Genomic DNA, 27,953 nt, shown 5'->3' on the forward strand with positions numbered 1-27,953 from the left:
ATGCCAGGAAGCAATTCCATTACCTTTCGTCGAATGGATAACTGTCCGGACGCCGTGGGTGTCATTTCATTCAAAAATGTTGGGGATACGGCTTCCTAGGCCGCTCTTCGGAGTGCGCACTTTATATAGAAGACAACCACGAAATCGACGGAACTTTGCGACTGTGAAAGATGGCGCCCGGTACGTCTGATCAAGGCGATATTTGCGTCTATTTCTCTCCCACTAACTTGCCCATAGTCCATTTGATGTGGTTGTTATTGGAGGCGGGCATGCTGGCTCCGAAGCTTGTGCGGCGGCTGCTCGATCGGGCGCTCGGACTGCCCTCGTCACACCATCCCGTTCCAATATCGGCGTGTGCTCCTGCAATCCGAGTTTTGGTGGCATTGGGAAGGGTACGGTGATTCGCGAGATTGACGCGCTAGACGGAGTAGCCGGCAAGATAGTGGACAAGGCAGGAATTCAATTTCGAGTGTTGAATAGGTCGAAAGGCCCTGCTGTCTGGGGTCCCAGGGCGCAGATTGACCGCGATCTGTACAAAAAGTATATGCTCGAGGAGTTATCGAATTATCCCGGACTAAGCATTGTGGAGGGGAAAGTGGCTGATATAGTTGTGTCCCGAGAAGATCTGGGAAGTACTCCTGGCGTGAAGGGCAAGATTGTTGGCGTGAGACTGGAGTCAGGGGAAGTAATACCAACTGGGCGTGTGGTAATTACGACGGGAACTTTCTTAGGAGGGGAGATTCATATTGGCCTAGAAGTTTTCCCGTCCGGTCGAATGGGAGAGGCAGCGACTTTTGGTTTGAGCAAATCGCTTCGTGAAGCTGGCTTCCAGCTTGGACGCTTGAAAACTGGGACGCCGCCCCGCCTTGATCGCAAGACTATTGAATTTTCTGCCCTCGAAGTCCAGCCTGGAGATTCTCCACCCAGCCCTTTCTCCTATCTTAACGATACTGTGGACGTGGGCGATGAGGGCCAGTTAACCTGCTGGTCGACGTACACCAACGAGAATGCCCATGCGATTGTAAAGGCGAATCTGGATAAATCGGTCCATATTCGAGAGACGGTAAAAGGCCCTCGATACTGTCCTTCTCTAGAATCCAAGATTCTCCGGTTCAAAGATAAACCCAGACATATGATTTGGCTTGAGCCCGAAGGATTTGCACCCAACGATGTGATCTACCCTAACGGTATCTCGATGACGATTCCCGCCGATGCGCAGTACGAGATGCTTCGCACTATACAAGGTCTGGAAAACGTCAAAATGCTCCAGCCTGGTTATGGAGTTGAATACGACTACGTCGATCCCCGCTCTTTGAAATCAACGCTTGAAACCAAACTTATAAGTGGTCTTTATCTCGCTGGCCAAATTAATGGCACGACAGGCTATGAGGAGGCGGCCGGCCAAGGCATTCTTGCTGGTATTAATGCTGGCCTGGCCTCCCAATCAAAACCTCCGATGACCCTCTCTCGTTCTGACGGATTTATTGGAATCATGGTTGATGATCTTATCACGAAGGGTGTCACTGAGCCTTACCGCATGTTCACAACACGTAGCGAATACCGTATTTCTACCCGCGCAGATAACGCAGACCTTCGACTGACCGAAATGGGCCGTGCAGCAGGAGTAGTCACCGACAAGCGCTGGAACCATTTCAGTGACACCAAATACCAGCTGCTTGAACTGCAAACACTTCTTGAAAATACCAAATATCCTTCCACGGTATGGTCGCGAAAGGGATTCCGGGTCCATACTGACTCGAGCCTCCGCTCCGCATTCGAACTCCTCTGCGTTAATAACGCAGATATTGACGCTATCATCCCCCATATCACCTCGCCAAGCGGCATTTCATACACCTCCGGCTCGTTTGACCCTAAAATCAAGGCTCGCGTCACTATAGAAGGAACCTATTCACCTTATATCAAACGGCAGGCGAATAGTGCTCGTATATTTGCTCGTGATGAAGCCCTCCTTCTACCCCCGGATTTAGACTATTCAAAAATCCACGGTCTGAGCACCGAGGAACGGCATGCTCTGGAAAGAGTACGGCCCGAGAGCGTTGGTATGGCACGGCGAATTGAGGGTGTTACGCCTACCGGCGCCCTCAGGCTGCTAATGCACATACGCAAAACCGGTGCCTGGGGAAGCAAAGGCGATTTCGGACCAGCCGCTCTAGGTGAGGCCGAAGCCGAGTCCGGCGTGGCATCTTCGTCCGGTTAAAATATTTCTTCTTCAGGCCCTTTCATTACAGCGATATTGAAAGCGATCGCAATGAAGGTCCACTTTATGTTCAACCTGTTTTATGGAGGAAATTCACGTTTGATTTCCCCTAATGTGCTGTTGTTTCCCATTTCACCGCACATATTGGCGTGGGCAAAATGATTCATATTTCCTTTTGGCCCTCTTTTTAACAGATCTTCTTATACCCAATTTACTGCATAATTGTTCTACCACGGAGCGAGTATGGGTCGGGAATAACATGTCTTAGCTGGAGTTTGGGAGGCCAGGTCATGCATTCCTTGGTAAGAATTAGACACATGTTTCCATAAACATTTAGGTACCGGTCATTGGATTGCTTTCAATACATGATCTCATCACTCTGCCTTCCCTGGCTCCCCTTCATTGTTATTCCTACCATTAAGTAGTAGGGCACTCACCTTAAAGCTGCCTGTTTTGGCTAGGATAAAATGTCGGCTGGCAAGAGCGTAGATGACTCCAGCTTTGTTTTCAACCTCAAACATAATTATATAAAGGAACAACGGAATTCTCAGAGCTTCAAGTTTTTCCATCCCTACAAAGTGCGTTCTTGGAGACCATACTCTGTTTCTAGGTGTGTCGATAGTTCCAGTTGGTGGATAGGGAAACACATCAAGAAGCCAGCAACCGCGAATCGTATTGCCAAAAGCCAGGTGAACCGCAAGCCATCAACGTAGACTCCAATCACTTCTGAAAGCAATTTCCGATTGGAGCCGAGAGTCCTTGATAGGCCTGCACTCGCAAGTCCATATGCGCCACCATTAGAAAGCTGTACGCGTAGCGATGGGTCATTGATTCTCCCAAGAATCGATTCGATTTTATCGTTAAAGATTGCCGTAGGAATCGCTATACCCCACACCGATCCGAAGCTGCGCATGAATGACCACGTCGCTGTGGCTCTGGCCATATCAGCTTCCCTGACAGACGCTTGGATGGGAGGCAGTGTGCTCGAAAATACCATCCCTGCTCCAGAGCCAAAAAGAAGCTGGAATCCCACCCAGTGTCCTGTTGACGACTGATTGTCGAGAGTGGAGAAGAGGCCTACCCCCACCGACATTAAGCCAAAGCCAAGGAAATGGAATGCTCGATATTTGCCTGTGGCCGCGATGAGGATGCCCGTCAAGATACCTAGCGGCGTAATAGCAGCAGTGATCGGAAGAACATAGAGGCCGGACATGGTTGACGAGGTGCCAAGGACCGCTTGGAAATATATAGGCAGAAAATAGCCGGTCCAGTAGACTAGAATTGAAAGGACAAAGCCCAGGAGCAATGCGCATAGGGATGTCGGGTTTGGAAACAATCGTAATGGGATTGATGGCTCGACACAGATGCGTGATGTTTGGTGGGTATAGAAGAGGATCATTCCCACAAATCCAACGGTAAGGGGTGTGATAATCCTCCAGGACGACCATGGATATACCGTACCTGCCCAGGTCAGGGACAACAGGATAGACACAACAGCTGCCACAAGAATCCCATTACCCAAAAAGTCAACCCTGGAAAGGCGCTTGAAGATGTTTTCACCTCGTGGGTGAGATACTTTCAAGAAGAAGTATAAAAGAAATAGAGAGGCCGCCGATAGCGGCAAGTTGATGTAGAAGATCCACCTCCATGATACGTGCTGCGCTAACGCACCCCTAAGCACGGGGCCAATTACTGTCCCGAAAGCCCATATTGCCGCCATCAGCGCAACATATTTGCCTCGTTCGCGCATGGGCACCAGATCGGAGATGATTATATCAACGAGGGTGCCGATGCCCCCACCGCCGATGCCCTGAACCGTTCGGCCTACAATAAGCATCGTATTTCCATTCGCACCTCCTGCCAATCCGCTGCCAAGAGCAAAGAAGACGACGGAGAGAATCATAAGGGATCTTCGACCAAAGATATTGGAGGTCTGACCGAAAAGCGGTTGCACGACTGTCGATGAAAATAGGTACGCGTTCGTGATCCAGATGTACAGCGTGCCTGAGTTGAGCTCCTTCGATATGGTCGGGAGTGCCGTGGAGAGGATGGACGTATCGAGTGAGGAGAGAAAGGTAGTCATGCAAAGGGCAGGAAAGATAGCCCAAAAGCGCCCGCTTTTCTTAGTCGTCGTCGGTATTATTGATGCTGTTGTCAGCGCCGATGGTGCTAGAGTGCGAGCGCCTGGATCTTCCGCTCTAGTTGCTGTCACCATACTGATCTGTTTGACTTGGTGATAGAGAGAATGAAGCAATTTCTGCCCTTCCACGGAGAGAGAAGTTCATTTTGAATATTCATCCCTCGGTGGGTTCTAACCCCTAGCTAGCATCCTAGCTTCTCATCGAGCCCGGCTGGTAATGCGCTGACAGGGCCCATCTTACAAAACGCCAGGCCGTTGGTAGCACTATCTTCTTTCGGGGATTCCGATGAACTTCACAGTTAGTTGTGACGGGGAGAGAATGGGAATGTACCATTTATGAGTGCATTACTGACACCGGGCCCTTGTTTGTTGGCCTTTGGCCTTCCAGCAAAACAGCTCGCCCGGTGCCTCTCCACCAATCTCGGAACCCTTACTCTTCTCGGCAATGTCATGGCGTCGTCAACCCTAGCTAGTGAGCTACGGGCGAGGGCCATTTGGTCTGCAACCGGGGGTCAGTTAATCCCGAAGTATCCGGGCAGGGCGCTTTTCAATTGCATGGTCCATCGTATCGGGTCAACGTGTGGGCGGATAAGACCAAGTTGAAGTTATCATTAGTCTCAGGATACTACTGCCGTCTCCTCTAGAGAAGAGAACTCCGATAGTTGTTTTTCATTCCCTTGAAAACGTAATGTGTGAGCCTTGTCTTTTCTTTTCTTTAGATAGAATACGGACGGACTGGTAGGACTCGGAATTGGGCGCCCATTCCACTGAGACGTGATAATATATACAAACGGATGCTCGGCGCGTCCACTCATGATTTTTTTTTCACGTTATCCGGCTTCGTGATTATCCTTACAGCATTTTTCAAGGACGTCGGTCCAGACCAGACGGTATGTACTTCGTGCCCCGACAAGATATCCAGCAAACCAACAGTCGGTCAAGGCTGAGCTGTGGAGGTGAGGTAGGGGTAACTGCACGTGATGACTATGGACAAAAGCGGCAATCCTTGCGAGGGCGGTGGGGAGATGGGGGACTGCGGCAAAAAAGCATAGTATCAATCTCGTTCTCGGCCCGAGAAGAAGTGACTGGAGAGCTTCTCCAGCTTTCTTTCAAGGCTCTGCCTCCAGCCTCCAGCTCACCGATAAAAATTCCGCCGAGGGGTTGCCATTCGGTAGTAGAAAGTCCTGATGCCCCGCCCTATCACATTTGGTAACATTTGTTGGCATGAACTCTCGAGGCAAGGATGTCAAAGCGGTGGACCCCTCACACCACGAAACCGCCCCTGCAAGATGGTGAAGAATGGTCAACGACCGTTCAGCAATCGGTACTATATATATCGTTTAGATTTATTTTCGGACTTGTACTAGATGGTGAGAATTAAGAGCATGCTGCCCCCTATCAATGACGATTCAACATTTGCGGTGTCGTTGGCCCCCTTTTGGAACATGTATATCGGCAATTGGGAGCTATCATCGTTAAAAAAGCAGTATCATCTGATTCTTCGACTCGTCAATAAGGCCACGAAGGATCTCTCGAATCAAATTGCCATGAGAGGTTCACACCTCCCGAACGTCAACCGTCAGGATTCCGAGATCGTCTCCTGCAGATTGCGAACGCATTGACGAAGATTTGGGAGAGAATGCAAGACAGTGTCAGAACACGCAATCCGCCGCCACTTACTAGAAGGGCATTTTAATTGCAGATTTGCACAGATATGCCTGCTCTGCTCTATTGATAGAGGCCGATTTCTGGCAGCTGAGATGAAATTATCACTTCTGAAGCTTCGGGGATGCCATATCAAGCTTCAACCCAAGCAAGGTTTAGAAATTCTTCTTTCGCCCAGCTCATGCAGTTCTTTGGTACACTGTGATCTGCAAGCGATCCAGATTTAGCTGGTTAATTGTTTTTAGCCGAGTGCTTTAAGATTCTCAGCGTTAGTTAACTCGAATTGCGGGAGACTGGACCTGTGGATTTGCAGCACCCATGATTTTGCTGCCAGGGAAGTTCAACAGGGCGAACCAGGCCCGGCGCCAGTTTAACCGCGATCCTCTATCCATGGATCCCCAACTCGTGCCATTGATTGAGCGGGCCTAGTTAACTCGCTCGTACAAGCGCGATCCGGCGAGCTCCGAAACCAGTACTCCGTCTACGCGAATCCAGGGCGCACCCTACGGAATACATAGCAAGCATTCAAATAACAATTCCCATGTATGTGTAACCCGGCCTCAATATGTTCCCATCTCCAATCCCGCATCTGAAACGCCTACGTCCAAATGAAACCAACACTTGGTGCGCTTGTGGCAGAGATTTCATTTTCAAGAGAGGGGTTTTCCGTTACGGTTCGGAGAAAGCTCACGATATGAGCGTCAGTAACTTAAAATCTGCGAAGTGGGTTCATAGTCGTCTCTCCGTAAGATTCATACGGGATGTGTACACGGCGGCCACTTCGCACTCCCTCCGACTTGGAGGCTTCGGAGCTCCGCTGTCAAGGCGCTCGGTGTCGCTACCTCATCCCTCAAGCTTACGGAGTAGTAGGTTCAATAAATATGTGAACATCCATTCAACAGCCAGCCGGGCCATTATTAAACCTCAACCCTCACAATTGACGGTAGGTAACTTCTTAACATCGACATAGCATGGATAAGTTCACAATGTAAGTATCAGGATTCATAAATAATTACAAGATGAGAAGATAACTGCCACTCAGGGCGTTGCGAAAACAGTGAAATACTGGAATATTTGGCATGCTGAGGCCCGAAACTTGCCAGCAATGCAGTTAGCGCCCTTATATCCTCCTTTACTCGCCGCGAATCAGACGGTGAATCAGTTACTTCTTCATGATATGATACCTCTCAGTAGACATGAGCCTGCCTCGGTATGCGCGGCAAGCCTTGGAAAGTAGAATGTGAATCCGGTCATTGAATAAGAGTGGGCTCAGCCTGTATCTTGTCCATTGCTCGGGAGGGTTTGAGCCTGGGCGGGCTTTGCGATTTGAATTGATACTAGATTCTAAGGTGACAGTGTGGGCCGCGTTCCAGGTAAAAGTTGACCTAGCCTATCAATTCATGCTGTGCCTCCTCATTTGCGCAGCCCAAATGGGCCTGATACTAAAGTGCCTGCATGCCCACTCCTCCCCATCTATTGACGAAATGTGAAAGTGTCGCTATGTTGCTTTGCCAAGCCCTGTAAATTTGATAATTTAACTTCACCCTTTTTATGCTTTATCCGGCCTCTAGCAAGCCACCTCAACTTGTGAGATGAGGAGTACCACCTACGGGGCAGGATCACATCACCCCTACCTTGATTTGTCGCGAGAAAGTATCCTCACAGCATCTTTCGAATAGATGTAGCCCAGCCCGGACCAACAAGTTGTGAGAGCAACAATGTACCTAGACAGGGAAGAATCAGAAGTCAGTGAATTGGATCTGATCCAGTACAGTGGGGAACTAAATGAAGCCAGCGACTGCAACAGGAAGGGGACAATGAGAGGACAGCGCATGTTGCAGGATTAGCCGATCAGCATGGATTTGGGCTGCTCCAGGACCACAGTAATAGCACCAGTGAAGAACACCTAAGCACACTCCTGGTAGGATCCAAGACGCTGAGACGAAGAGTGCTAAACCCAGTTAAAGGTACATGAACGGGCTGGAGGAAAAGGTGAAAGAAGAGCGGGCCAAGCACTTTTGCCAAGGCAGGAACAAAAAAGGACAAAAGGAAGCGAAGCAAGTAGCAAAAAGCAGCGCGCTATTCCCCACAAGAATCAAAAAAGCCGGTTAGCAAAAACATACAACAGCCGGGATTCGCTGGTGGTCACCCACCCAACTACTAGCCGGCCGGCAAGTGGCTTAAGTACGGCTGAGCGGACGGGAAGCCCTGTATTCCACTTCCTCTGGTCGTATGTGCTTGTTTGTTTTCTCCCACAATATTTATTGCGAAAGGAGACTTTGGTCCTTCCTTGCAAAAGAAATGTTTTTGCTCGTGGAGTGCGGTGCAAAAAACTCCCCCAAACTCACCTAACGAATGGGGGAGACGAAAAAAAAAAAAAAAAAAAAGGCAACGCCAAAAACGAAAGAGACAACAAGCAAAAGCAAGGGAGAAAATCAACTTACTGCAATCCAATCATTCCTTCATGCAAATTCCACGCACTCAGTATGGCCTCGGGAATAACGGGCATTGCCATCGCTCCCCCAATTAGCAATAGTTGCAAAGCAGTATTCACCTTTGAGATCCGGGTTGGTTTGACCACTGCAGATGGCAGAGAAAAATCCCAGTATCGTGCCATGGTTTTCGGGGGTGGTAGCGAGATCCATCTGTAATAAATGGCAGAGATTGCAAGTCCGACATCACGCGCAAGGATTAGACCGGCAAGCCAGACTATTGATAAGGTGAGTATAGCTGTATTAAAGGTTTCCCGACGGCGAAAGCAGCGGCGGATGCTATCAAAATAGAACGTACCAGGAATTGCCGATTTCATAGCAAGGCAAATCACTCCCACAGTCATAAGTATCTTGTCGGCCATGGGGTCAATTATGGTGCCAACAACCGTTTGCTGCCCGAACCTTCGAGCAATATATCCATCAACCAAGTCGGTTATGGATGCGTATGCAAATAGTGATAGAGCCATAACGTGGTTCGAATTCAGAATAAAGTAGCCAACCATAGGGGCAGCTACAAGCCGCGTGAACGTCAGGATATTTGGGATTGTATAGATATCCTCACGACCTGGAATTGGAAGTCGAGATGCCAGGCTTGGTTTTGAATCGCTATGCTGATCGTTAGCCGGCTGCCTAGGAGAGCATGTCTTCGCGGCTCGCAGAATCTTCAGTAGACAGGGGATGTACAACCTCGCCTTCTGAGTATCATCATTCTTTTTCTCTGAAGTGCGCTCCGAGCTCATCGATCTCCTCCAATGCAGCAGCCCTCTGCAACTCAAACCAGTTCCGCTTCTAAATCCGGATACGGAACCTGACCTAAACCCAGGTAAACATCAAGATTTCATCACAACTTCTCCATTCATTGGGCAAACTCACATTGAATCACCACATCCCCAAGTGGTCGTCTTTAATGCTTTAGCACACAGTGAAACACGGCCCGAGTCAGCGAACGACGAAAACGACAATTGCCTTCGACAGTGAAAAGGCAGAAAGTAGGAGACTGTCAGAGAACGCTGCTGCGGCGGGAGAGAAGATCGACCAGCACGCAATGCTCCAAGTGACACGCGGAGGTGCACCGTTCCACGCATGGTTCCAAACAGGCGCCTTTGCACCCGACCAATGGAGCTCCCAAAGTTTCAGTTTTTCAGACTTCAACTGTCGCTTTTTCAACAAAACACTCCCGCTGTAACTCTGAAAATTAACTCAATTTCTTCGCTTCTCAATACTTTAAAGCATTTTGCAAAGACTCGCAGGCCACGAGATCTGAGCAGCAGTAATTCAGGAGCATAAACGAATGAGGAAAAGTAAGACCGAATTCAAAGGACCCTTTGAACAAATTCTAGTAGCCAAGTTGCTAGTGTAAATCTCCCATCCATTCCCAGACCAGGAACATGGAGAGATTTCAACGGCTTCGAGAGGCAAACTGAAAGCACAATATCAGCGAAGAAAAAAAGTCAGGAGATAAAGTTTAACTACCTACTCGGGCTACTCGCTGATTGGCGAAGCGCCTATGACCGAACTCGTGGGTTAAGCGCGCGGCTAAGGAGCCACTCGAGAATCACCGAAAGGGCTATGTACTCCATTCTCCTACTCCTGAAAATAGTGTGGTGGAGGCGGCAAAAGGAAAGGGGACCGAGCAAATAGATTACAGCGATCGTTTACGTCTAACTCTTTCACAGAAGGTTGCGAGTTCGAATCTCGCCTCCACCAAAAAGAAATCTTTACCATGGGGGATCCCATCCCCTTGGAGGACGGGTGCTATCTGTTGGGTGGTTATAATTGGTTGCTATGGATCAGGAATATACACAAATTAGGTATGAGATGTACTGGGCCTGTGTGGTTTACAAGATGATCCACTTTAATTATGTACTTTCTATTGGTTTGCAAATGTCAAGATGTGTCAGTTACACCCAAGGTTTTGAGGGTTTTCCCTTGGGGCATGGCTCCAATCAGGAGAATGACGTGAGTTATAAGGGGCATGGCTTGCCTCCCCTGGGAATCATGTGCAGTTTGAGCTTAGTTAAACGGAATGACTTAACTGAAGTCCCCACTGTTGGAGCATGGAAATCTAAGCTTCGTTGTACTGCTACAAAAGGGGGCTAGCGAGATCTCATCTCTTATGGTGAGATGGAGCTTGGCAGCGGAAAAGAGTCGGACCGATGATGATCACGTGAGGTCACGTGTGCGCTAAACCCAAAAGGAGTTAGGGTGCGCGAACACCCACATCAAGGAGGACACATGCCTGTAACTAGTTGACAGATAGCGTGGCCTTCATAGTCTCTGACTGCATAAGGCCTACGAAAAATATGAATTACACATACACACACACACACACACACACACACACACACACACACACACACACACACACACACACAGTCTTGAAACGAGGAATTGGTTTGGTTTGGTTTGGTTTTAGTCATACACCATCCCAGCCACCTATTGGGCAGCTATGCGGGATCGCGCTAGCCTTTAAGAGGCTTAGCACTGCATCTATATTACACCATTCTTTCAAGTTCACAATCTAATGTCCAGCTCAGCTCCTCCTAGCATGTTCTAGGGGTCCCCTGGGCCTGATTTTACAGTGCTATATATCCAAAGGAACTCAGTGCTTTGCCTAGATGGCGGCGAGGTGGTACCAGGTTCCCTCATCTTTTGTTAGTAGATGCCGTTCTATTAAGCTTCTGTCTCTGTCATTTCTTTCGAGGAAAGGTCTCTAGACGAGTAACTTTGACGGATGAAATCACTTCAATCAGAAGTCAATCGTTGTGGTTCCTATCGCCTGACAGACATCCGGGGCTCGTGCTTTGTTTGTTTAGTTTGTTTAGTTTGTTTAGTTTGTTCAGTTTGGTTTCTCTATTTTGATGGGTTGTCAGGTCACTTGGGTACCCGGAAGCTGGATCCAACGAACTCTTGCGCGATGCTCGTCAGCACCCCGACCATGTCTAGGTTCGCAAGTTGGCAAACAGGTGTGAGCTTTGTATTCGGTGCGAGTATTTCATTACTTGTCTCTTTCCTCGCTTTCTGGAATCGTGAACGAGCATTCAGCGCAGGTCTATCCGAGTCCAAAACCAAAGATGCCACCCCTTTTAATGACGAAACATTCTGTGGAGATGATGACGGGGACCTTCGAAAGGCCCTGACAGATCTAAATGAATCTGTGATGATGAAATTCCAACATGAGTTGCAGAAAACCGTTTCATGGGCCGATCTTAGCCTGTTGTTTACAAGATGGGCTCGTTTGTATCCCTCAACGAGGCATATGCTGGTCCAGAAGCGCAGTCTTAAAAGTCAAGACTGTAAGTGTATGAGGCACCAATGCTCTTGGAGAAGTATTTAGGAACTAACTTACATCTGAATGAAGGTCGCGGAAGCAGCTCTCAGAAGCCATTGCGCTTTAATGATTTGTTATCAGTTCCGCAAGCACAACTGGAGATCCTACGGCCGCTAGCACCCGAAGTTACCGCACTGTTACGGCGGTTCTCTGAGGAAGAGGGCGATCCAAGTGATCATGGTATCAACTCTGCGCTATCCAAGGCCTTGAAGGGTGGCGAAGTGATTTGGAGTCACTTTGCACGCGCGGTGGTGCAGCTCGATCATCGCGTTGTTGTTAAGCTTGGACCAAACATATCATTAACCGACGCGGACATGACAACCCACATTCAAAGGAATTCTACAGATATTCCAGTCCCGCGGCCTCTTGGTGTACTCTCCCTTGGTGGCATAACTTATGCTTTTATGCGTCGCATTGACGGTTGTTCCCTAGATAAACTCTGGCCGGATTTGACAGATGTTGAGAAATGCTCTGTCAGGGATCAACTTGACTTCATCTTGGAGAAACTCCGATTGCTGCCAGCACCAAATCAGTATCTTGGTGGTGGGAGCCCGCCCCAGTGTGTTGATTGCAGAATGTGGAAGCGTACAAGTCCCTTGTGGATGGAGAGTGAGACTCAGTTCAACGAATTCCTTCTGTCTGGGAACTGTCGATCTGGCATGGAACCATATGTCAACTTTATCAGGCCCATGCTCCGAGAAAATCATCGCTTTGTTCTGACGCATGGCGACCTGCATCCCCGGAATATTCTGGCCGTTAAAGATGGAGGAGGGATTCGAGTGACTGGTCTGATTGACTGGGAGGTCGGTGGTGTATACCCAGAGTACTGGGAGTTTGTCAAGTCCCTTAACACGGTTCGCCCAATACGCTCTGGTGACTGGCCCTTTTACCTGCCTCTGAAGGGGATTGGGAGATACTTTGAGGAATATGCTATTGACTGCTTAATTGATAATTGTGTGACATAGAAGAAAAGCTCCAACACTCTGCTGCCTGGACACCTTAACAAAGGAAATCGGAAGCGCCGATCCCTGGTTGGGGGGCGACGAAATGCAATGGAATGTGTGCCTTCGAGCTTCCAACATTCCAACCCCTATCCCTGAGTTTTCTCAAGACGAGTTTATTTTCTCCCGCACGGCTGCACAACGTGCCACGAACGACCCACGGGTCAGGGTCTCAGCATTGGTCACTTCGTGAGGGCAAGAAAAGAGGTCCTGTTGGGACCTCTTTTCCTCAACCAATCAATGACCTTGTTGGAAGGCTCACCCTCGGGCACGTTGGCACTAGAGTCTCGGCAAAACAGTCACAGCAGGGAAAGCGTGACGCCCACCAATTTAGCCAGAGAAGAGGTAAGATTTCAAGCGCATGACTTGAAATCTCGGAAGCCTGGACAACAGCGGACCAGCTGGTCATCACCGCGCTTTATGAGAGTCAGGGCCCACTTCCATCACTGATATGGGTGTAGGTGAACTATGCGCTCTCCTAGCCTTGGCTCCTCTCTTCGTCTTGACCGCTTCAAGGAAAGTAGTAGGAGGAATATGCGACGAGGACAGTTCGCATCAATCGTGGTCTGGAAAGGAAGAGGGTCCTGCTGGGACCTCTCTTTCTCAACCAATCAATTGACTGGCTAGGTGTTAGGTAATCCAACTAGCACCTTGCTCATGTGACCCATATAGATTAAGACGAAATTCCCCTTTAGGCAGCTTAGTGAATGACAAGCATACGAGTCCTCCATCAACAGGAACCGGAGCGGAAAAATAGTCTCCGACGCCATTCTTGGCCTCGCAACTCATGACGAGACCAAATACAAACGAGATGACTGATGCCGATGCAAAGCCATGATTGAGAAAATTGATAGACTGTGGTGGGATCTCAGCGAAGATGGAAAGCGGAACGAAAAGGTATTGGACTTCTCGCCACTGTTCTTGTTTAAGTCCTCAACATCGTCAAACGGCAACAACTCTTTTCAGAAGCCTGATCCAGCATTATGGCCTGGGGCAGACTATACAGCCTGGTTACAAACCTGCCGCACTTATCCAGGCCACATTTGAGCATGTTACTTCGAAAGATGCATTCCTTTTGTTCTTTTTCTCACACCTCTATGAAAACCTATACTCAGGAGTAACAAATCCAATTGAACCTGACATTACGTCCGCTTTGTCCTTCTTCGATAATTTCTCTACATGGGATCAGAATCAAAAACAGAACGTCAATAGCGCCTTTGAAAGTTTTGCCAGGTACATTGTTGAGAACTTCCTTCTTCCACGTATGCTATCAATATAATTCCCACCGCTAGAATCATATGTTAATTCAGGTATCCAGTCAGAGCTTCATCCATGAAGACCCCACAACCAACGCCCACATCATTGTCCTCAATACAGGCATCCACACCTACCGGTACAACACAACATGTATCTATTCTACAACAAAGCTGTCTCGTGCGCGATCATCATCGGTGCGTGGTTTCTCGGAAGTTCGATAGAAGCGAAGCCAGCAGGCGGCAGAAAAAGGACGGGGAAGATTGTAAGGATGATGATGGAAATCTATTAAAGAATGAATCAAGCGACCATTTTCAATATCTGGAGGTTGCGCACATTCTGCCGCATTGTCTGACTACGGTTACTCCCCGGGACACCGATCTAGTATGTCTGAGTTGAGTGTACCTCATGTCTGTGATTTTCATTACTGACCAAAGGCCCCAGAGCGACTCAAAGAAGAATGTACTCCGGATCTTGGATATGTTTGACCCTGGCATTATTCATCTCATTGATGGTCCGAAGATCGACAGCCCAATGAATGCTCTTACATTGACATATGATCACCATCGGTCGTTTGGTGAATTCCAGATATATTTCGAACCAACGGGCAAACCGTATGAGTATAGAATCGATTCAATGGAGCAAATCCCCTTTCTACGTGATCCGATATTTCCCGTCACCCGTACGCTGACCCTTAGCCCTAGTCATACCATTGATCCACCATCAGCTCGGCTCCTTGGTGTCCATCGAGCCGTTGCAAAGATTATGAAACTTAGCGGCGCAGGCGAATATATAGAGACGATCCTCCGAGACTTGGGAGGAGGTTGATGTTGTGAGGGTAGATGGCTCAACAAATTTGGGGCACATGATTAGTTTACGACTTGGTGGCTGGTTTAACCCTTTGCCTATATTTTAATTGTATATAATTCTCTAATCATTCTTTTATAGGCAATCAATGTGTCTCTTCAACAGCCAGACCTGCGTGTCGAAAATGCCCTTTCGCGCTCTGTGCCCTTGCACCTACGACATCCACACACCACTCAAGGAAGATTTCAAATCCTTGAGTGGGATTATCTTCGTAGGATTGCCAGTGCCGTCGAATAAAGGCTTTCAACTCCGCGAAAAACTCTTCAACTGGATTCAGATCCGGAAAGTATGGTGGCAAATATACTAATTTGACTCCGGCTTCTAAGCACATTTGCTCTATCTTCCCAGAGTGATGAAAGGATGCATTATCCATAACCAGGACAGACCTCGGCTCAGGCCATCTACCGCAGTGATGCAGAAGTTCTTCAATAAAGTCCTCAAAGACCAAGGCATCAGTAGAGCCTTGGAAAATACGCGAAGGAACAATACCATCTTGGGCATATGCAGGCAGTATCTGATACCGTCGGTCACGATGAAATTTGGAGATTTGAGCAAGTGCTACTCCAAGAGGCGACCAACCAGTCCGTCTGGAGCCGATTCTTTTATCACGCCCTGATTCATCCACGTAACAAGCTGAAATAAATGAAAATCCGAGATGAAGTGAAAGTATGCGTCTCGTAAATCTGAGTTTCGCTCTCTTGCTTTCTGTCGAGCTGTTTTTTTCGACCAACCTTGAGAGGAAAGAGCACGGCGGATACTAGATGGTTGTTGCTTGCACTTCAAACTCATCCCAAAGGAAAATGGCCATCTCATCGGGATGCAAACCAGGCTTTTCAAGCAAATGGTCACAAAGAGCTTCCAGCATGTTTGGCGAGATGCTGCGTGGGCGTCCACCTTTATTTCGAGGAGATCTGACTTTGCCAAAGAGTCGCAGGTTTGAGCGGATCCTAGATCGCACGTTTGCCACAGCTGCGGCTGCCACGTTGCTTGGTAACCAAAGTTTGAGAAACAATCCCAGAGTCTGTGGATGACATCAGTTTCGACTCTAACTGTACAGTGAATACCTCATTTCTTACAAGAAATAGCCCCTTCTAAAGTAGAATCAACATCTCCTGGCCTGTAATGATTCCTTAGGAGGGCTAAATATTTCCCCCACCCTTTTGCGATCATATTGTCATCATTCTGTGGAGCGGATTGCGCTTTAGTAGGCTTCCACTTTCATGATCTTGGCAAGCCGGTGGGAACAACATAATTGTGATGATAATAGCGCGGCACGGCGCTTCATGTTCAATATCTCGGTTCTTCCACTGTGGGAGGTTTAGCAGTTGAAGGCGGATTTGTTGTGGACTTTCCGAGTTATACGTGCCTGAATCCCCACAACTGGGTAGTTTATCCCGGTTTGGTGACAAAATAGCTTCGCTATCCGACGACTATAAGGGTCGAGTGCTTATCATCCTTGGGTTAAGGGGCCCGGACCAGATAGACCAACTCGGAGAGTTGCTATCTCAGCAATGGATCAAGGAGGCTCTCAAGTGTTCCAGTATGACATGATCTCGAAGGGCCTACAAGGCTACTAACTATATGCGGAAGCTATAGGAACCACAGAACATGAACTCAATACATTCATGCCCTTGCTCTCCCCCACCTTGTAAGAGGATGAGATGAGAACCACGATAAAAAGTCTGCATCAGATTAAAGAAGATCCAAGCTGCTCAGCTGGAGGCTAACTACATAGAGACTAGTGTCTTGATACCCACCCCCTAGGCTCCAGCCAGTGCTGAGAGAAGAGAAATTTCTAAATACATAAATCCAACAAATCCAGGATCCAAGCTGATTCAATAACCAAATGAGTGACATATTTCTTAGTAAATAGTAAGTGGAAGTTTAAATTAGAGATTGAGCTCCAAATCTGTTGCTGATGTAATGTTGTTGTGGGTTGAAGCTTTGTGAGAATCTCTATAGTGAGCAGCTGCTTATACAGCTTTTTAGCAAAGAAGATAATACTATTTAGAAAGATATTAAAGACTTGAACTAGTAGCTTTCTGTATTTATTATTATTAAGCTCAAGCAGTGCTGTTGTCTCTACTATAAGTTAGGTAGCATGCTTGCTGTTGTTGAGTGACTGAACATCTAAAATCAGTCAGATACTCCCTCTGACCATGATTTCAGTGATAGCCAGAAGTCAGGCCAGTGGGCTGAGCCTAGTTATAGAGCAGTTGACCTTCTAGTTATGGAGAAATCTCAAAAATTCGTTCTGAGCTGGGTGAGGTTGTTTCTCTCCCTTGAAAGGAGGGAGGCAACTCCGCAGCGGATAAAATATGATCCCTGCCGCTCCCGATGACGGCCAACCTCGGCTCACTTAGGCTTTCAAAACGGCGACTTGGACGAACAGTGGTCCCAGACATCGCAGGCTAGAATACTAACCGTTTTTCGAGGATAACAAATGCTTGCTCTTCAGAGGAACTATCGAGCTCCGCTCCAATTCGAAAAAGGAAATCCATGTATGACTCGGACTTTGCTGCGCGTCGCCCTGATAATACGCTCACTCATCCTGCGCGACTGCCCGGATCCGACTCGCTATGTCAGGTGTATATATACATATAATGTGCCCCGTATTCATACATTTCGAGGTTTCCGGCCAGCGTCCTAGACACAGGATAGGTCGCTCTGGCCGGTCTTAACTCCTATTGAGCCTGCCGCTGTTGTTGCTTTCTCCCACCTTCACTTCCAAATGTATTCGGTATTCAAGTGTATCTACATGTGATTCATTAGCCCTGGACACTAAACCCACTCAACTAGGTGTACAGCAAGTTTCCAGAACACCAGATAAGAAGACTAGGTATGACTACCAATCTTCATAGTGACACACTTAAACAGATTCGAGGAAAACGGCACAAGAAGTGGCAATGCATCATGCGTATTACCATCAGAGAAACAAAGCAAAGGAGAATTTTGAATCTTCTCAAGCAACCAACTGAAATAGTTCATCACACTTTAGAGAGAACACGCTAGCAACATTGCAGCAGCAATCAGACTTATGCATTCAGGCCGTCAGGACATGGGCTGGATCTATTTTGTTGCATTCTGTGCTGCAGTGCGAGAATAGGTCAGGGCTGGACTTGGTGCATGTTGCATGCTACCATGTCTACCACCTCTATCATCCGTGAAGAGAGCATTTTCCCTATTTATCTTGCCACTTTGTGTCCATAAGCTCTACATACAGAGGGACGCAAGAGGGTGGATTTAAGATGGTGTGAAAAGAGCAGGGAAGTCAGGCATCTACAAGCACAATTAAAGAAAGTAAAGAGTAAGGTCTTCGCCTCTGCAGTTTGATACATAAAAAGCAAAGAAATGAGCAACACCAAAAAAAAAAAAAAAAAAGCATACAACAAAAAAAGCAAAATTAAGGTGATCGTGCAGATGGATGCTGGATCGTCCCCCGCAAACCTTCAAAAACTCCGTTGGAACCATAATACGGGGTATATTCCATAGCCCAGAGTTAAAGATTCAAGTGGATACAATGCCGCATGCGCTAGATTTAACGCAGAATTCTATCAGAACGGACACAAAGTATATTCTGGCTTTCTTGCAGGTTAAAATGCGACGGGGAGTCCCCACCCTAGGGTGACGTGCTGAAGAAGCATCTTAATGGAGACGGCACTATATTCTCATGAAGCTATACACAATAAGCGGGGTGACCAGGTTTAAGGAATGCTTAAAACTGCTTGAGCAATGCCGTTTGAGGAGTCTCTTTCTTCTTCTTTCCTCCCCCCCTTCACTTCACCAATTCACGGACTCTAACCCAGGAAGCAGAAAAAATAAGCATCGAATTCACTGTCCATACTTGATATGCAAAAGAAAAATAAACAAAAGACACTAAACAAGGCTGAGAACTAACGCAGGGGCCATGAAGCTTAACAAAGGAAAATAACAAAAAAAAAAAAAAAGAAACTGCCACCCAGAACTCGAAACTCGAAAATTGCCTTTGCAACAACTCTTATTACAAACTGAATCTTGAAGCCCATATTTTTACCTTTTCAAGCCTACTAGTCGATTGCGGGGAAAAGTTTCGGGATGTGTGCTGCATAGGTGGTTGCAAAATGACATTTTGTGGCGAATTTTTGAAATATTCCTCTGCTCCCTATTGCCCTCCGTAGCTTCCCTCTATTCCCCCTTGAACGCTAAAACTACTCCTCTGGTAGGAGGCCGGGGGTTGCTGTGCATTTGGATCCACTGGTTGAGGCATCTCTGCAGGTTGTACATTCCGGCCTGGCAGCGAAGGCGTTCGGTATAGGGGAGGATTAGGTGCATGCTGCGGCCGGTTCATGTTGGGTGGCATATGTGGGATGGCTTGGCTTGGGGCTTCGTAAGCCGGGGCATATCCAGCGGGCCCACGGAAGCTCGAGTAGTCTTCCGTCTTGGGGGGAAGCTCCGACGGAGGAGGGGGAGGAGGAGGAGGAGGATTTTGCATATATTGAGGATGACCAGGGAGAGGCGCATATCCAGGTATTGCTCCAGGTTGCTGGGGATGGGGAACATAACCAGGTCCAGGTATGGGGTAGTAATTGGGGTTCGGCATAGCATATCCTTGGCCCACCATAGGTCTGCGATAACCGTACAATGCCTGATTAGGATCCTCCGTGTCCAGATTATTCGGTTCCAAATCATCGATGGGGGCTCTGAAGCTTTGTTTGGTTGTGAGCTCGGGACGCGGTCTAATGTACTTGAGCGATTCGACGACAGAAGGGGGGCGGAGTACTCCGCGCATCACATCCTCGACACTGTAGTAGGACACCAAGTGGTGAGTAACCCCAGAGACAGTCACACTCATGGTTTTCTTCACCAGCCCTGAATCTTTAAACCCGTAGGAATCAACTAGAGAGCCCACGAGCGCCCGCTCTAATTCCGACTGGGCAGTTCTTTCGCCATATGTAGTTCCGGCAGAGGTGGTTGTTGGGGAGTATGCCTGGCCGTTGCTATCTGGCTGCGGACGAGGGTAGGGCTCGCCTGCACGTGTGGGCTGCGGTGGACGCCGGCTGCCCTTCTTCATTGCTCGTTTCTTCTCACCCGGCGGGAAGGGCTTGTCCAGCTCTCGATAAACCAGAAAGTTGCCGAGAATGCGACTGGGACTCCATGTCACTCCATCTGTCCATCGTTTGATACCCGAGGCATTCTCTTCGTATATGAAAACACTACCACTGCGGACCAGCTGGGCCCTTTCACGGTCATGCGGTCGTCGCGGGACATGGTGAAGGACGCCCGTAAGGCAGGCTTCGAAGAGGATCAAGGCATCGTGCGTGGAAGCCACATAACCTGTGAAAGTGGGCTCCAACACAGCTGTAGTGCCGTTACCCATAGTCGAAAGTAGCAGATAAAGACCGCAGCGCGGCCAGGGTAGACGACTGTAGCTTAATCCGTAGAGAGTTAGGAGAAGAGGGAAAGTAAAGTGTAAAAAGGGTAAGACAAAGTTGGGAGCTGCACTGCAAGGGCAAGGTTTCTGCGTCGCACACTATCGCGTTGTTATTCCAGTGCCGCTCTGGGATCAACAATGAAGGTTTGTTGCTTGCCGGTGAGTTTTCGCGAACCCTGTCAGCTTTAACTTGAGCTTCGAGCCAGCTGATGACGTTGACGAGATGTATATATGCGGAAGAGAAGGGAGAGTGTGTGGCGAGATCGAGGGACGACTATTAGTAATCCCGAGCTTATGACGGCGAAATTCCAATTCGCCTAGAAGCAGCCAGGGCGAGAGGGAGACTCTCAAGGGTCACTTGAGGTGTGTGATCGAGGTGCGCGAGACGTTGAGTGTGAGCGTGTGGTTGACTCGCTTTCGGTCGAGGGCTCGTTCCCCACGTATGGGTGAAGTCGATGATGCGGTCGAAACTTTCCTTCGCCTCCCCTTTCGCCTTCCTCGAGCTGCGCGATGCAGAGCTAGAGGTTCTTTGCTAAAGTTTAAGGATCGACAGGAAACACGGGGACGCTGGAAGTCTCTTTTTTTTTTTTTTTTTTTTTTTTTTTTTTGGCTTTTCTGCTGGAAGAGAGTTTATGGAGGGGTTGCGTTGTTTTGGAGCTGGTGGGCAAGATCTTATTTTTTTTTTTTCCACTTCACCCTTTCCCACTCACAAAGGCCCTTTTCTTATTTAAAAAAAAAAGCTTTGAGCACTAAACCAGAGCCTTGGGTCTAACCAATATATAGAGTTCCAAGGACCTCACCGTGCGATCAGGGTCGTGGCCCTTTGTGGGTCGGGGAGTAATCGACTGGCGATAATCGACTGTGATTGGGGGTGTGGCAGAAGCAGATGGAGATGGTTGGTGAGGTCCCACGGTCGAGTCTGAGGAAATTAGCTCAAACTCTACAGCTGACTGGTGGCTCTCCGGGTTTCTGTTGTTCTCGCCACGAATCACACAGCCCGAATGCGTAATAATCTGGTGACTGCCGGTGCAAATAGGAGGCGAGAAGGGAAGCTCCGGATACGCTCACACGAAGAGAAACCCGGCCTCTCCCCGATTGCTGCGGTTAGCCGGCGAATTGCTAAACGCTCCGTTCGAGACCAGCTTCGATATCTCACTCTCTACGAAAGCTTGGGGGGTGGAAGGAAACACTTGGACCAGGTTCAGTAGATTGAAAGTTAAACAGCAGCCGCCAAAAACGTGACAAGCAAGGGGCAGCGAAAAGCAATAATATAAAACTGGCCAAGGTAAGATTAAAATGTTCTAAAGAGAAAAAAGAAATAATCTTCGCAGCGGTGGGAAAGACGCTAAAATAATACTACCAAGGAGCAGGGTCAAGTTAAAAATTAGAACAAATCAGCAATTAGCAAGCAGATCGAGGCGTGCTAATTAGCTGCAGCGATAAAGTTATTTGAGGATTATCCCTGAAGGGGCCTGAAGAATCGACGATGCCTGGTGATGATGATGACCAGGAAAATAATTCATGCCCTTGGCCCTTGTTCAGGGGGTGGGAACACTGCCAATTGTCAACCTGTTCTTCACTGGGATGCTTGGCTTCTAGGCTGATTGCCACTGCGGAGTGCTGCAGAGTGATGAATTCGACAGGCAAGGCTGGCAAGGGACCGCGGATGGGAAAGAAAGGGGGAAGGTTTTGGCAGTAGAGATCCCCAAAGAAAAAAAAAAAATAGCACTAATCGAAATACAGAGTGGTCATGGGAGTCAGAGGCGCGGGAATGTACGGCTGGGCGAAGTGGGCCAGCAGGATCTCAAGAGTGAAGATACAAGAGGGGAAAAGCCAAAAAAAAAAAAAAAAAAGGCGGCGAGACTTGGTTGGATGTTCTCGCCAGCATGGCGCAGGTGTCGACATCCAAGGGGAGCCGCAACAGAAACCCACGATTTCACTCACAAGAGTCAAAGATGGTTCCCTCCGATTGAAAATTGCCCGACAAAAGCTTCCGAGAAAGAAACACCTTGTTGATTTATTTTTCGGGACGAATAGGGTGGTCAGGGATGGGGCTGGTAGGGCGGAAAGAGGAACTGCCCGCTAGCGAGCGTCAAAAACAATAGTCACAAAATGTTCTCGTGTCAATACCTACAACACTCCACGACTAGGACTGCTAATGGCATGCCGTCGGCTCTGGCAGGAATACACTCATGACCATGTTGGACAAGCCAAGAGACTTGAGGAGGATTAAAGAATGATACTGCCAACATATAATATTGATATTAACAAGGACAGCTCCCACAATGGGGTTCTCAACACTGTCCACCGTACTCCGTACCGCGCCTCAGAAATACGGACGGACGTGTGGTGGATTACGTTTGATCGTCGAATGGTGCCGCCCGTGGAGAAGAGGGGTGGTGCGTGAGCGTACATAGGTGTGCGCGGCGAGAGGAAACCCTGTCTGTTTTCACCAATCACAAGAAGGATATGCTCCAGTTGGTTGGGAGGGAAGTTATTCTCCCGAGATTCCAGCCGGCGAGAAAAGGACAGACTGAGGGGAAGAGACGCGGGATTCGTTGTCTTGCTGGAGACAACAGAGAAACCATTCGCCTGGCAAATGAGGGAGAAGATCACCTAAGTGATTGACGTGATAGACTGCTGCAAGATAAACGAAGCCACGCTGGACAACAATCATAATGATGTCAATGATGGATGAAAACGGATACTGGTCTATAACTTTGTTTCGTGCTCTTTTTTCCAAGTCCCACAGCGCATAAGCCACATCCCTGAGTCGAACGATGAACGGGCCAGACTGATCGAACTGCGTTCAGAGTTCAGTTTCATGCTCATCCCCAGAAAGCTAAGATTACCCGATATTCAGGGTCCGAAAAGTCAACTTTAAAAAAAAAAAAGTTGCAGAGAACATATTATGAATTGCCGTCACGAGCCCAAGAGCAATCGTGATGGAAAATATTGGTAAAAAGAGGTAAATAACCATCGCTGCAAAGGTGCCTGTCCAGAGGATTTGCAGATCTACGCACTTCCAAAACACTAGTCAACTTGTGTATGGGACAAGGCGTGTTGATTCGGCGTTCCCACGGAGTAAGACGGGGTCGGAATAGTTGGCAAAAATAACACTGTGTGATTGAATGTCTTGGATCGTTCACCTTGGTGTGCTGGCAATTCGCTAAAAAGGCGCCAATTAAAAATACCCAGGGGGGCCCTTCCCTTGCAATCTCTCTCGATAATAGCAGCTGTACGGAGTATCCACGCAAGACATTGACTGAATGTGCTCTACTCTACCACATTGGCCGATTGTTGTTTGCGCTGTCGGGAGTGCAGCAAACCTCCCGAGGACAGATTTGAGCCCTCAGATCCATGGTAACAAATGGAAAGCCGGGTCCACACGGCAGTCAGAGAGGACGGGCTGCACCATGCAACCGAAACACCGCAAGAAAAAAAAAAAAAAAAAAAGGAAAGAAAAGGCGCAGGGATGCAGGGAGGAAACAAAAACAAGCCTAAAATTAAGCATGATTCTTGTCCACAGTCGCAACGAATCCAAGGAAAGTCGGGTAACATTGTGCTTTGGTAACCCATTCACCCGAGCGAGACGAAGGTAGGGCGCGCTTCTTTTTTGTTATCTTGCCCAACCAATGATTAACAGTAGACCCCAACCGGAACTCCATCGCCACGCCAGACAAATTTGAGACCTCATATTTACGGAGTTGGGACGGAGTACGGAGTACACGTGCATACATATGCATCCGGACATTCCGCAAAAGCGCCCACGAAAAAAGAGAACCGCTCTGCGCTGTGTTTTTCCTTCCACGCACCTTGTCTTCTCTGTTCCGTAATTTCACGATTTCCACGGGACAAACAGCACAAGTAATTAGTTAGCCGAGCGGTGATATCAAGTATGTTCTCCGCCCGGAGTTCAGATCTCTTCATTTCCATGATCCGGCCAAGCTGAGCCTGGAAGAGGCCCCAAACAAAGTGATCACGAGACACGGTCAGGTTCAGGTCAAGTGTTCTTCGTACTACGGACCGCGTTGCTCTCATATTACATCCTCTGCACGCCTGCACTCGCGTTTGCAGCGGGGCCGGTGTGTAAAAGATCCACAGGAATGATGCGATGTACGGAGTAGCCTTGGGGATGAGCGCGGCTGTAACCTTCGGATTCTTTTTCAACGGCCGCCGCCCTTGTTTCAACGTTAATTCTGATGGAATTTGCAAAATGATGGCTTGGTGGCATGGACACGGGAGAGATATAACTGTTACTTTACTCTTTCTCTCCGTTTCTGATCAAAGCGTCCTTGGCACAAACAAGATTCTCCCTGGTCTCGATATCGATGGATATCGAAAGCCACCTACCTCAATCCAAACAAACTCAATACCCACGTGGAAGCAGTCCTTTGTAGGCCAAAGTGAAACCCTCTGGTGGCTATTAATAGCAGGTGGTGGTCTCTTCCTAACGATAAGACTATCTCTGATCCTTCTCTATCAAATGGTTTCGGCGATCAAGGCCCATGATGAATGAACATCCCAAAAAAGCCCGCAAATTTCCACTCTTCGAGCCGATTCATCATCAGCCGGGCCTGGAAAGGCATCTGAAGGCAAGCGCCGCTGCTCACTGGTCGTTGATCGGCCCAACCGGCAGCCCGGCAAGGAAAAGCAATTATAACCAGTTAGTTAGTACTACCTACCCACGATGCCAGCGACACGAGTTCGGAGAAAGCTGACCAAGCGCCTGTGGGTTTGCTCTCAGGGTGACTTAGGAGCCATGAGAGCGATCGTATCGAGGAGGTGCTAAGCAAGCTTGATCGGCTCAAATTCAAAATCATAACCATAACCACTCTGTTGGGAATAGGGCAACTTCGTCGCTCTGCAGCTTGATTCTCTTTCTTTCGGGCTGCCTAACCACAGTGCGGTTCGTCAAATACTTGGTTCTCTCAACATACGGAGTACACACGGAAAAAATTCCTTTTCGTCCCTCCCGGTAATAAGCATGGCAGTCAATAACTAACTACGGAATAGCGAGCTACCCGGCTGTGTTAGTCCACTTTGTTTTGCGACTCGAATGTCGATCATGTCCTCCAGTGGAAGACGAACTCTCTCTTCAGTACGGAGTACGGAGTACGGAATAAAACATGGGTGAAGAGAGCCACAGCGAGACCTCTCCACAAGTTGCTTCGCAGGAATGCATGCTGGTGGACAAGGGCGAGTTTCACATTTGAGACGATTAACCCTATATCCCTGCCGACAGGGAAGACACCTTGAATGAAACCATCTAAATATATCGACCCCCGCCCTTCGTTCCGTCTAGTGCCGTATGCTGCTGACTATCCCATTTTCCCGAGGTCCATTCTTCTCATGCTAGAGACGAACTCCTATCATTTGAATCCCAGGATGTCGTCTCCAGCCAGTTCCAGGCTCGAGGAAGGGAACTACAAACTAATTACCTGGAAAACTAATGAAACGCTGCAGGAGCTGCAGATTCAGAGCAAGTACACACTCCATATCATCACTACGGCCTTTCAGTCCTGGATTAAATTCTGCCGGGTATGCAAGGACCGCGTAGAGTACGCTAGACGGGGAGGAGTACCATCAGGCGACCATTTCTCCGGAATCGGGTTCCGCCGTGTAACACATGGCTCTTTGACTCTTCTGATCAGTGGTTGGGTCCAAGCCACACAAATATCCCTTCTTTCCATGAATACGCTAAAACACCCAATCCTGCCGTCTGGAGGGAGGGAAAAATGAGTCCTTCGTCCTCCGTCCACTCCGGTTCTACTCTCCTTGTGCCCCGTAAAAAGTCTCAAGGGAGACAAACTTCTGCCCCTGCATGAGCGTTTTCTTTAGCCCATGATGGTGCAAGGATTCCTCAGGAGATTCACATGCAGAGATAATATTCTCTCCAGAGGGGTTTGGCGAGGAGCAAAAGATTCGGGGTGCTTGCTTGCTGATTCGCTGTCTTGCTAGCGTTTGGGTTGCTTGGTAAATGTTCCGAGTTCTCCTGCTCCATCTTCCGAATTCTTTTTTTGTCATTTTTGTTGGATGCCACTATCTCGGTTGGCTTTTGCGACCGCCGACGCATGCCATTCTTTCGATTTTCCTTTATTCGGACATCTTGCTAGTGACCTGGATTTCACCGTTGCGACCAAGTGGCCGGGTACGTATCGTCACACAAGATTGGTCCTTTCACCAATATTTTTTGGACAAGGAATGAAACCACCATTCCACCCCTCCAATCAGCGTGCTGTTCAAAAATTGACAAGTATGATATGCGGGATATGAAGGAGAAGAGAGCAATGGAGCATTTTGAAACTGAACCAGCTGCACGCCTCGAGAATATCGTCCACGCCTCCGACTCCGTACAGAGTCTGGGCCAAGTGGTCCCAAATAAAATACGTCAGCATGTCTTGGGCCAGAACCTGATGCTATCGTGCGTGCGCATAGGGCAAGCTGAAGGAATTATCGGGTTGACAGGTCATATTTTCAAGGCTCCGCATATGCACAAATCGAAGTGGACAGGATAAGTTGAACTCTGATTGATTGAAGCTTAAACCACCTGAGCGGCTGCATATGTATGCATAATGTATGAATGCACGTCGAACCAAGCAATCAACATTAAGCTTACTCTAAATATGCTTTGTTGGCCGAATTCTCACGTACATGTGGAGTGCGGAGTACAGACTTCATTTGATCTGCTCCTTTATTTTCCCTCCCCCAACGGCGGATTTGCTTCGCAAGGTTTTGAAAGACGAGTCCACTCTCGCTATTGATTCACCTGGGCAATTGCGATGACTCCATACGACAGTGGAGCTGATGGAAGCATGAAAATGGCCGCCATGCCGGAGTTGAGCCTGTGTATCAAATCAAGTGAGCAGTACGGAGTACGTATCTGACCTATCCTCCCTGTTTGGTCTCAAGAGATCAGCAACCTGTCTCTTTCAAAGGCATCTTCTACCGTGGAGGCTGGAGTTGGACTGCGGGAGAAAAGCGGCTTGTTTTCATATTGTCCACAGATATGTTTCATACTTATTACTCCGTAGAGAATATCCTAATAATCCTCCCGTGACCGTCATATTTCTGATGTGTGCAAGCCTCAAGGATGACCTATCATATTGAAATATGGTGCAGGCGAGAATCGATGTTCCGCGTGTCTGGAGGGGCTGCAACAATAATTACTCTTGGGCTCGATGGAGAACTCCCGTAGGGCGCCCGACTATCCCCCGAGCCGGGCCATACTGCAATCAAGAGTAGTTTTCGGGTCGAGGACGAAATGGATCAGTCATCTCTTGGATTCTCGTGGCACACCAGCGTTCCTCAAAGAGGGCTTGTTCGTACTTATGCGTCCAGAGTACGGAATATATGATTGATCCTACTCGCCTAGGACATTCTTCAATTTTTTGGGGGTGTCATTGCTCTGTAGCTCTTTCTAAAGTGTACAGCTCCAAACAAAAGCCAAAAGAGCTGACAACAATATCCAGCGAGTTTGGTGCACAGTTGATGGTTAGTCCCTGTCGAGCGGATGCCCCAACACTTTCGGAATATCAATCCAATTGTCCAAACTCTGTCCCTCACGCACCACTC

The 27,953-nt window shown here is 48.3% G+C and overlaps 7 protein-coding genes and 1 non-coding gene across 8 annotated transcripts; 4 read left to right on the forward strand and 4 right to left on the reverse strand.

Moving 5' to 3' along the window:
- Positions 1 to 43: 43 nt before the first annotated feature.
- Positions 44 to 2,587, forward strand: CIMG_02679 (tRNA uridine 5-carboxymethylaminomethyl modification enzyme GidA). Its single transcript, XM_001248907.2, has 2 exons — positions 44 to 180; positions 238 to 2,587. Exons 1-2 carry the CDS (start codon positions 77 to 79, stop codon positions 2,216 to 2,218), a joined length of 2,085 nt encoding a protein of 694 aa, XP_001248908.1. The 5' UTR covers positions 44 to 76; the 3' UTR covers positions 2,219 to 2,587.
- Positions 2,588 to 2,701: 114 nt separating this feature from the next.
- Positions 2,702 to 5,260, reverse strand: CIMG_02678 (uncharacterized protein). The gene has a single exon (XM_001248906.2). It carries the CDS (start codon positions 4,431 to 4,433, stop codon positions 2,790 to 2,792), a length of 1,644 nt encoding a protein of 547 aa, XP_001248907.2. The 5' UTR covers positions 4,434 to 5,260; the 3' UTR covers positions 2,702 to 2,789.
- Positions 5,261 to 5,601: 341 nt separating this feature from the next.
- On the forward strand, positions 5,602 to 5,980 carry CIMG_11008 (uncharacterized protein; the record flags this gene model as incomplete). The annotated part of the gene is made up of 2 exons (XM_012358983.1): positions 5,602 to 5,682; positions 5,741 to 5,980. The coding sequence occupies 2 exons, from the start codon at positions 5,602 to 5,604 to the stop codon at positions 5,978 to 5,980; spliced, it is 321 nt and encodes a 106-aa protein (XP_012214406.1).
- A 1,350-nt stretch (positions 5,981 to 7,330) lies between these two features.
- On the reverse strand, positions 7,331 to 9,936 carry CIMG_02675 (CDP-diacylglycerol-glycerol-3-phosphate 3-phosphatidyltransferase). The gene is made up of 5 exons (XM_001248903.2): positions 9,389 to 9,936; positions 9,203 to 9,328; positions 8,814 to 9,121; positions 8,468 to 8,732; positions 7,331 to 7,747 (listed from the first exon to the last, which is right to left on the reverse strand). The coding sequence occupies exons 1-5, from the start codon at positions 9,598 to 9,600 to the stop codon at positions 7,654 to 7,656; spliced, it is 1,005 nt and encodes a 334-aa protein (XP_001248904.1). The 5' UTR covers positions 9,601 to 9,936; the 3' UTR covers positions 7,331 to 7,653.
- Positions 8,140 to 8,255, reverse strand: CIMG_15501. The gene has a single exon (XR_001099894.1). It is a non-coding gene; the product is annotated as a 5S ribosomal RNA (ribosomal RNA).
- Positions 9,937 to 11,368: 1,432 nt separating the features above from the next.
- On the forward strand, positions 11,369 to 13,581 carry CIMG_02674 (uncharacterized protein). Its single transcript, XM_001248902.2, has 2 exons — positions 11,369 to 11,811; positions 11,877 to 13,581. The coding sequence occupies exons 1-2, from the start codon at positions 11,454 to 11,456 to the stop codon at positions 12,809 to 12,811; spliced, it is 1,293 nt and encodes a 430-aa protein (XP_001248903.2). The 5' UTR covers positions 11,369 to 11,453; the 3' UTR covers positions 12,812 to 13,581.
- Positions 13,582 to 18,617: 5,036 nt separating this feature from the next.
- On the reverse strand, positions 18,618 to 20,662 carry CIMG_02671 (camp independent regulatory protein). The gene has a single exon (XM_001248899.2). The coding sequence runs from the start codon at positions 20,322 to 20,324 to the stop codon at positions 19,110 to 19,112; it is 1,215 nt and encodes a 404-aa protein (XP_001248900.1). The 5' UTR covers positions 20,325 to 20,662; the 3' UTR covers positions 18,618 to 19,109.
- A 4,202-nt stretch (positions 20,663 to 24,864) lies between these two features.
- Positions 24,865 to 26,971, forward strand: CIMG_02669 (uncharacterized protein). Its single transcript, XM_001248897.2, has 3 exons — positions 24,865 to 25,048; positions 25,126 to 25,321; positions 25,395 to 26,971. The coding sequence occupies exon 3, from the start codon at positions 25,638 to 25,640 to the stop codon at positions 26,118 to 26,120; it is 483 nt and encodes a 160-aa protein (XP_001248898.2). The 5' UTR covers positions 24,865 to 25,048; positions 25,126 to 25,321; positions 25,395 to 25,637; the 3' UTR covers positions 26,121 to 26,971.
- Positions 26,972 to 27,953: the final 982 nt, after the last annotated feature.

The sequence above is a fragment of the Coccidioides immitis genome (genome assembly GCF_000149335.2).
Source record: "Coccidioides immitis RS genomic scaffold supercont3.1, whole genome shotgun sequence".
Classification (NCBI taxonomy): Eukaryota; Fungi; Ascomycota; class Eurotiomycetes; order Onygenales; family Onygenaceae; genus Coccidioides; species Coccidioides immitis.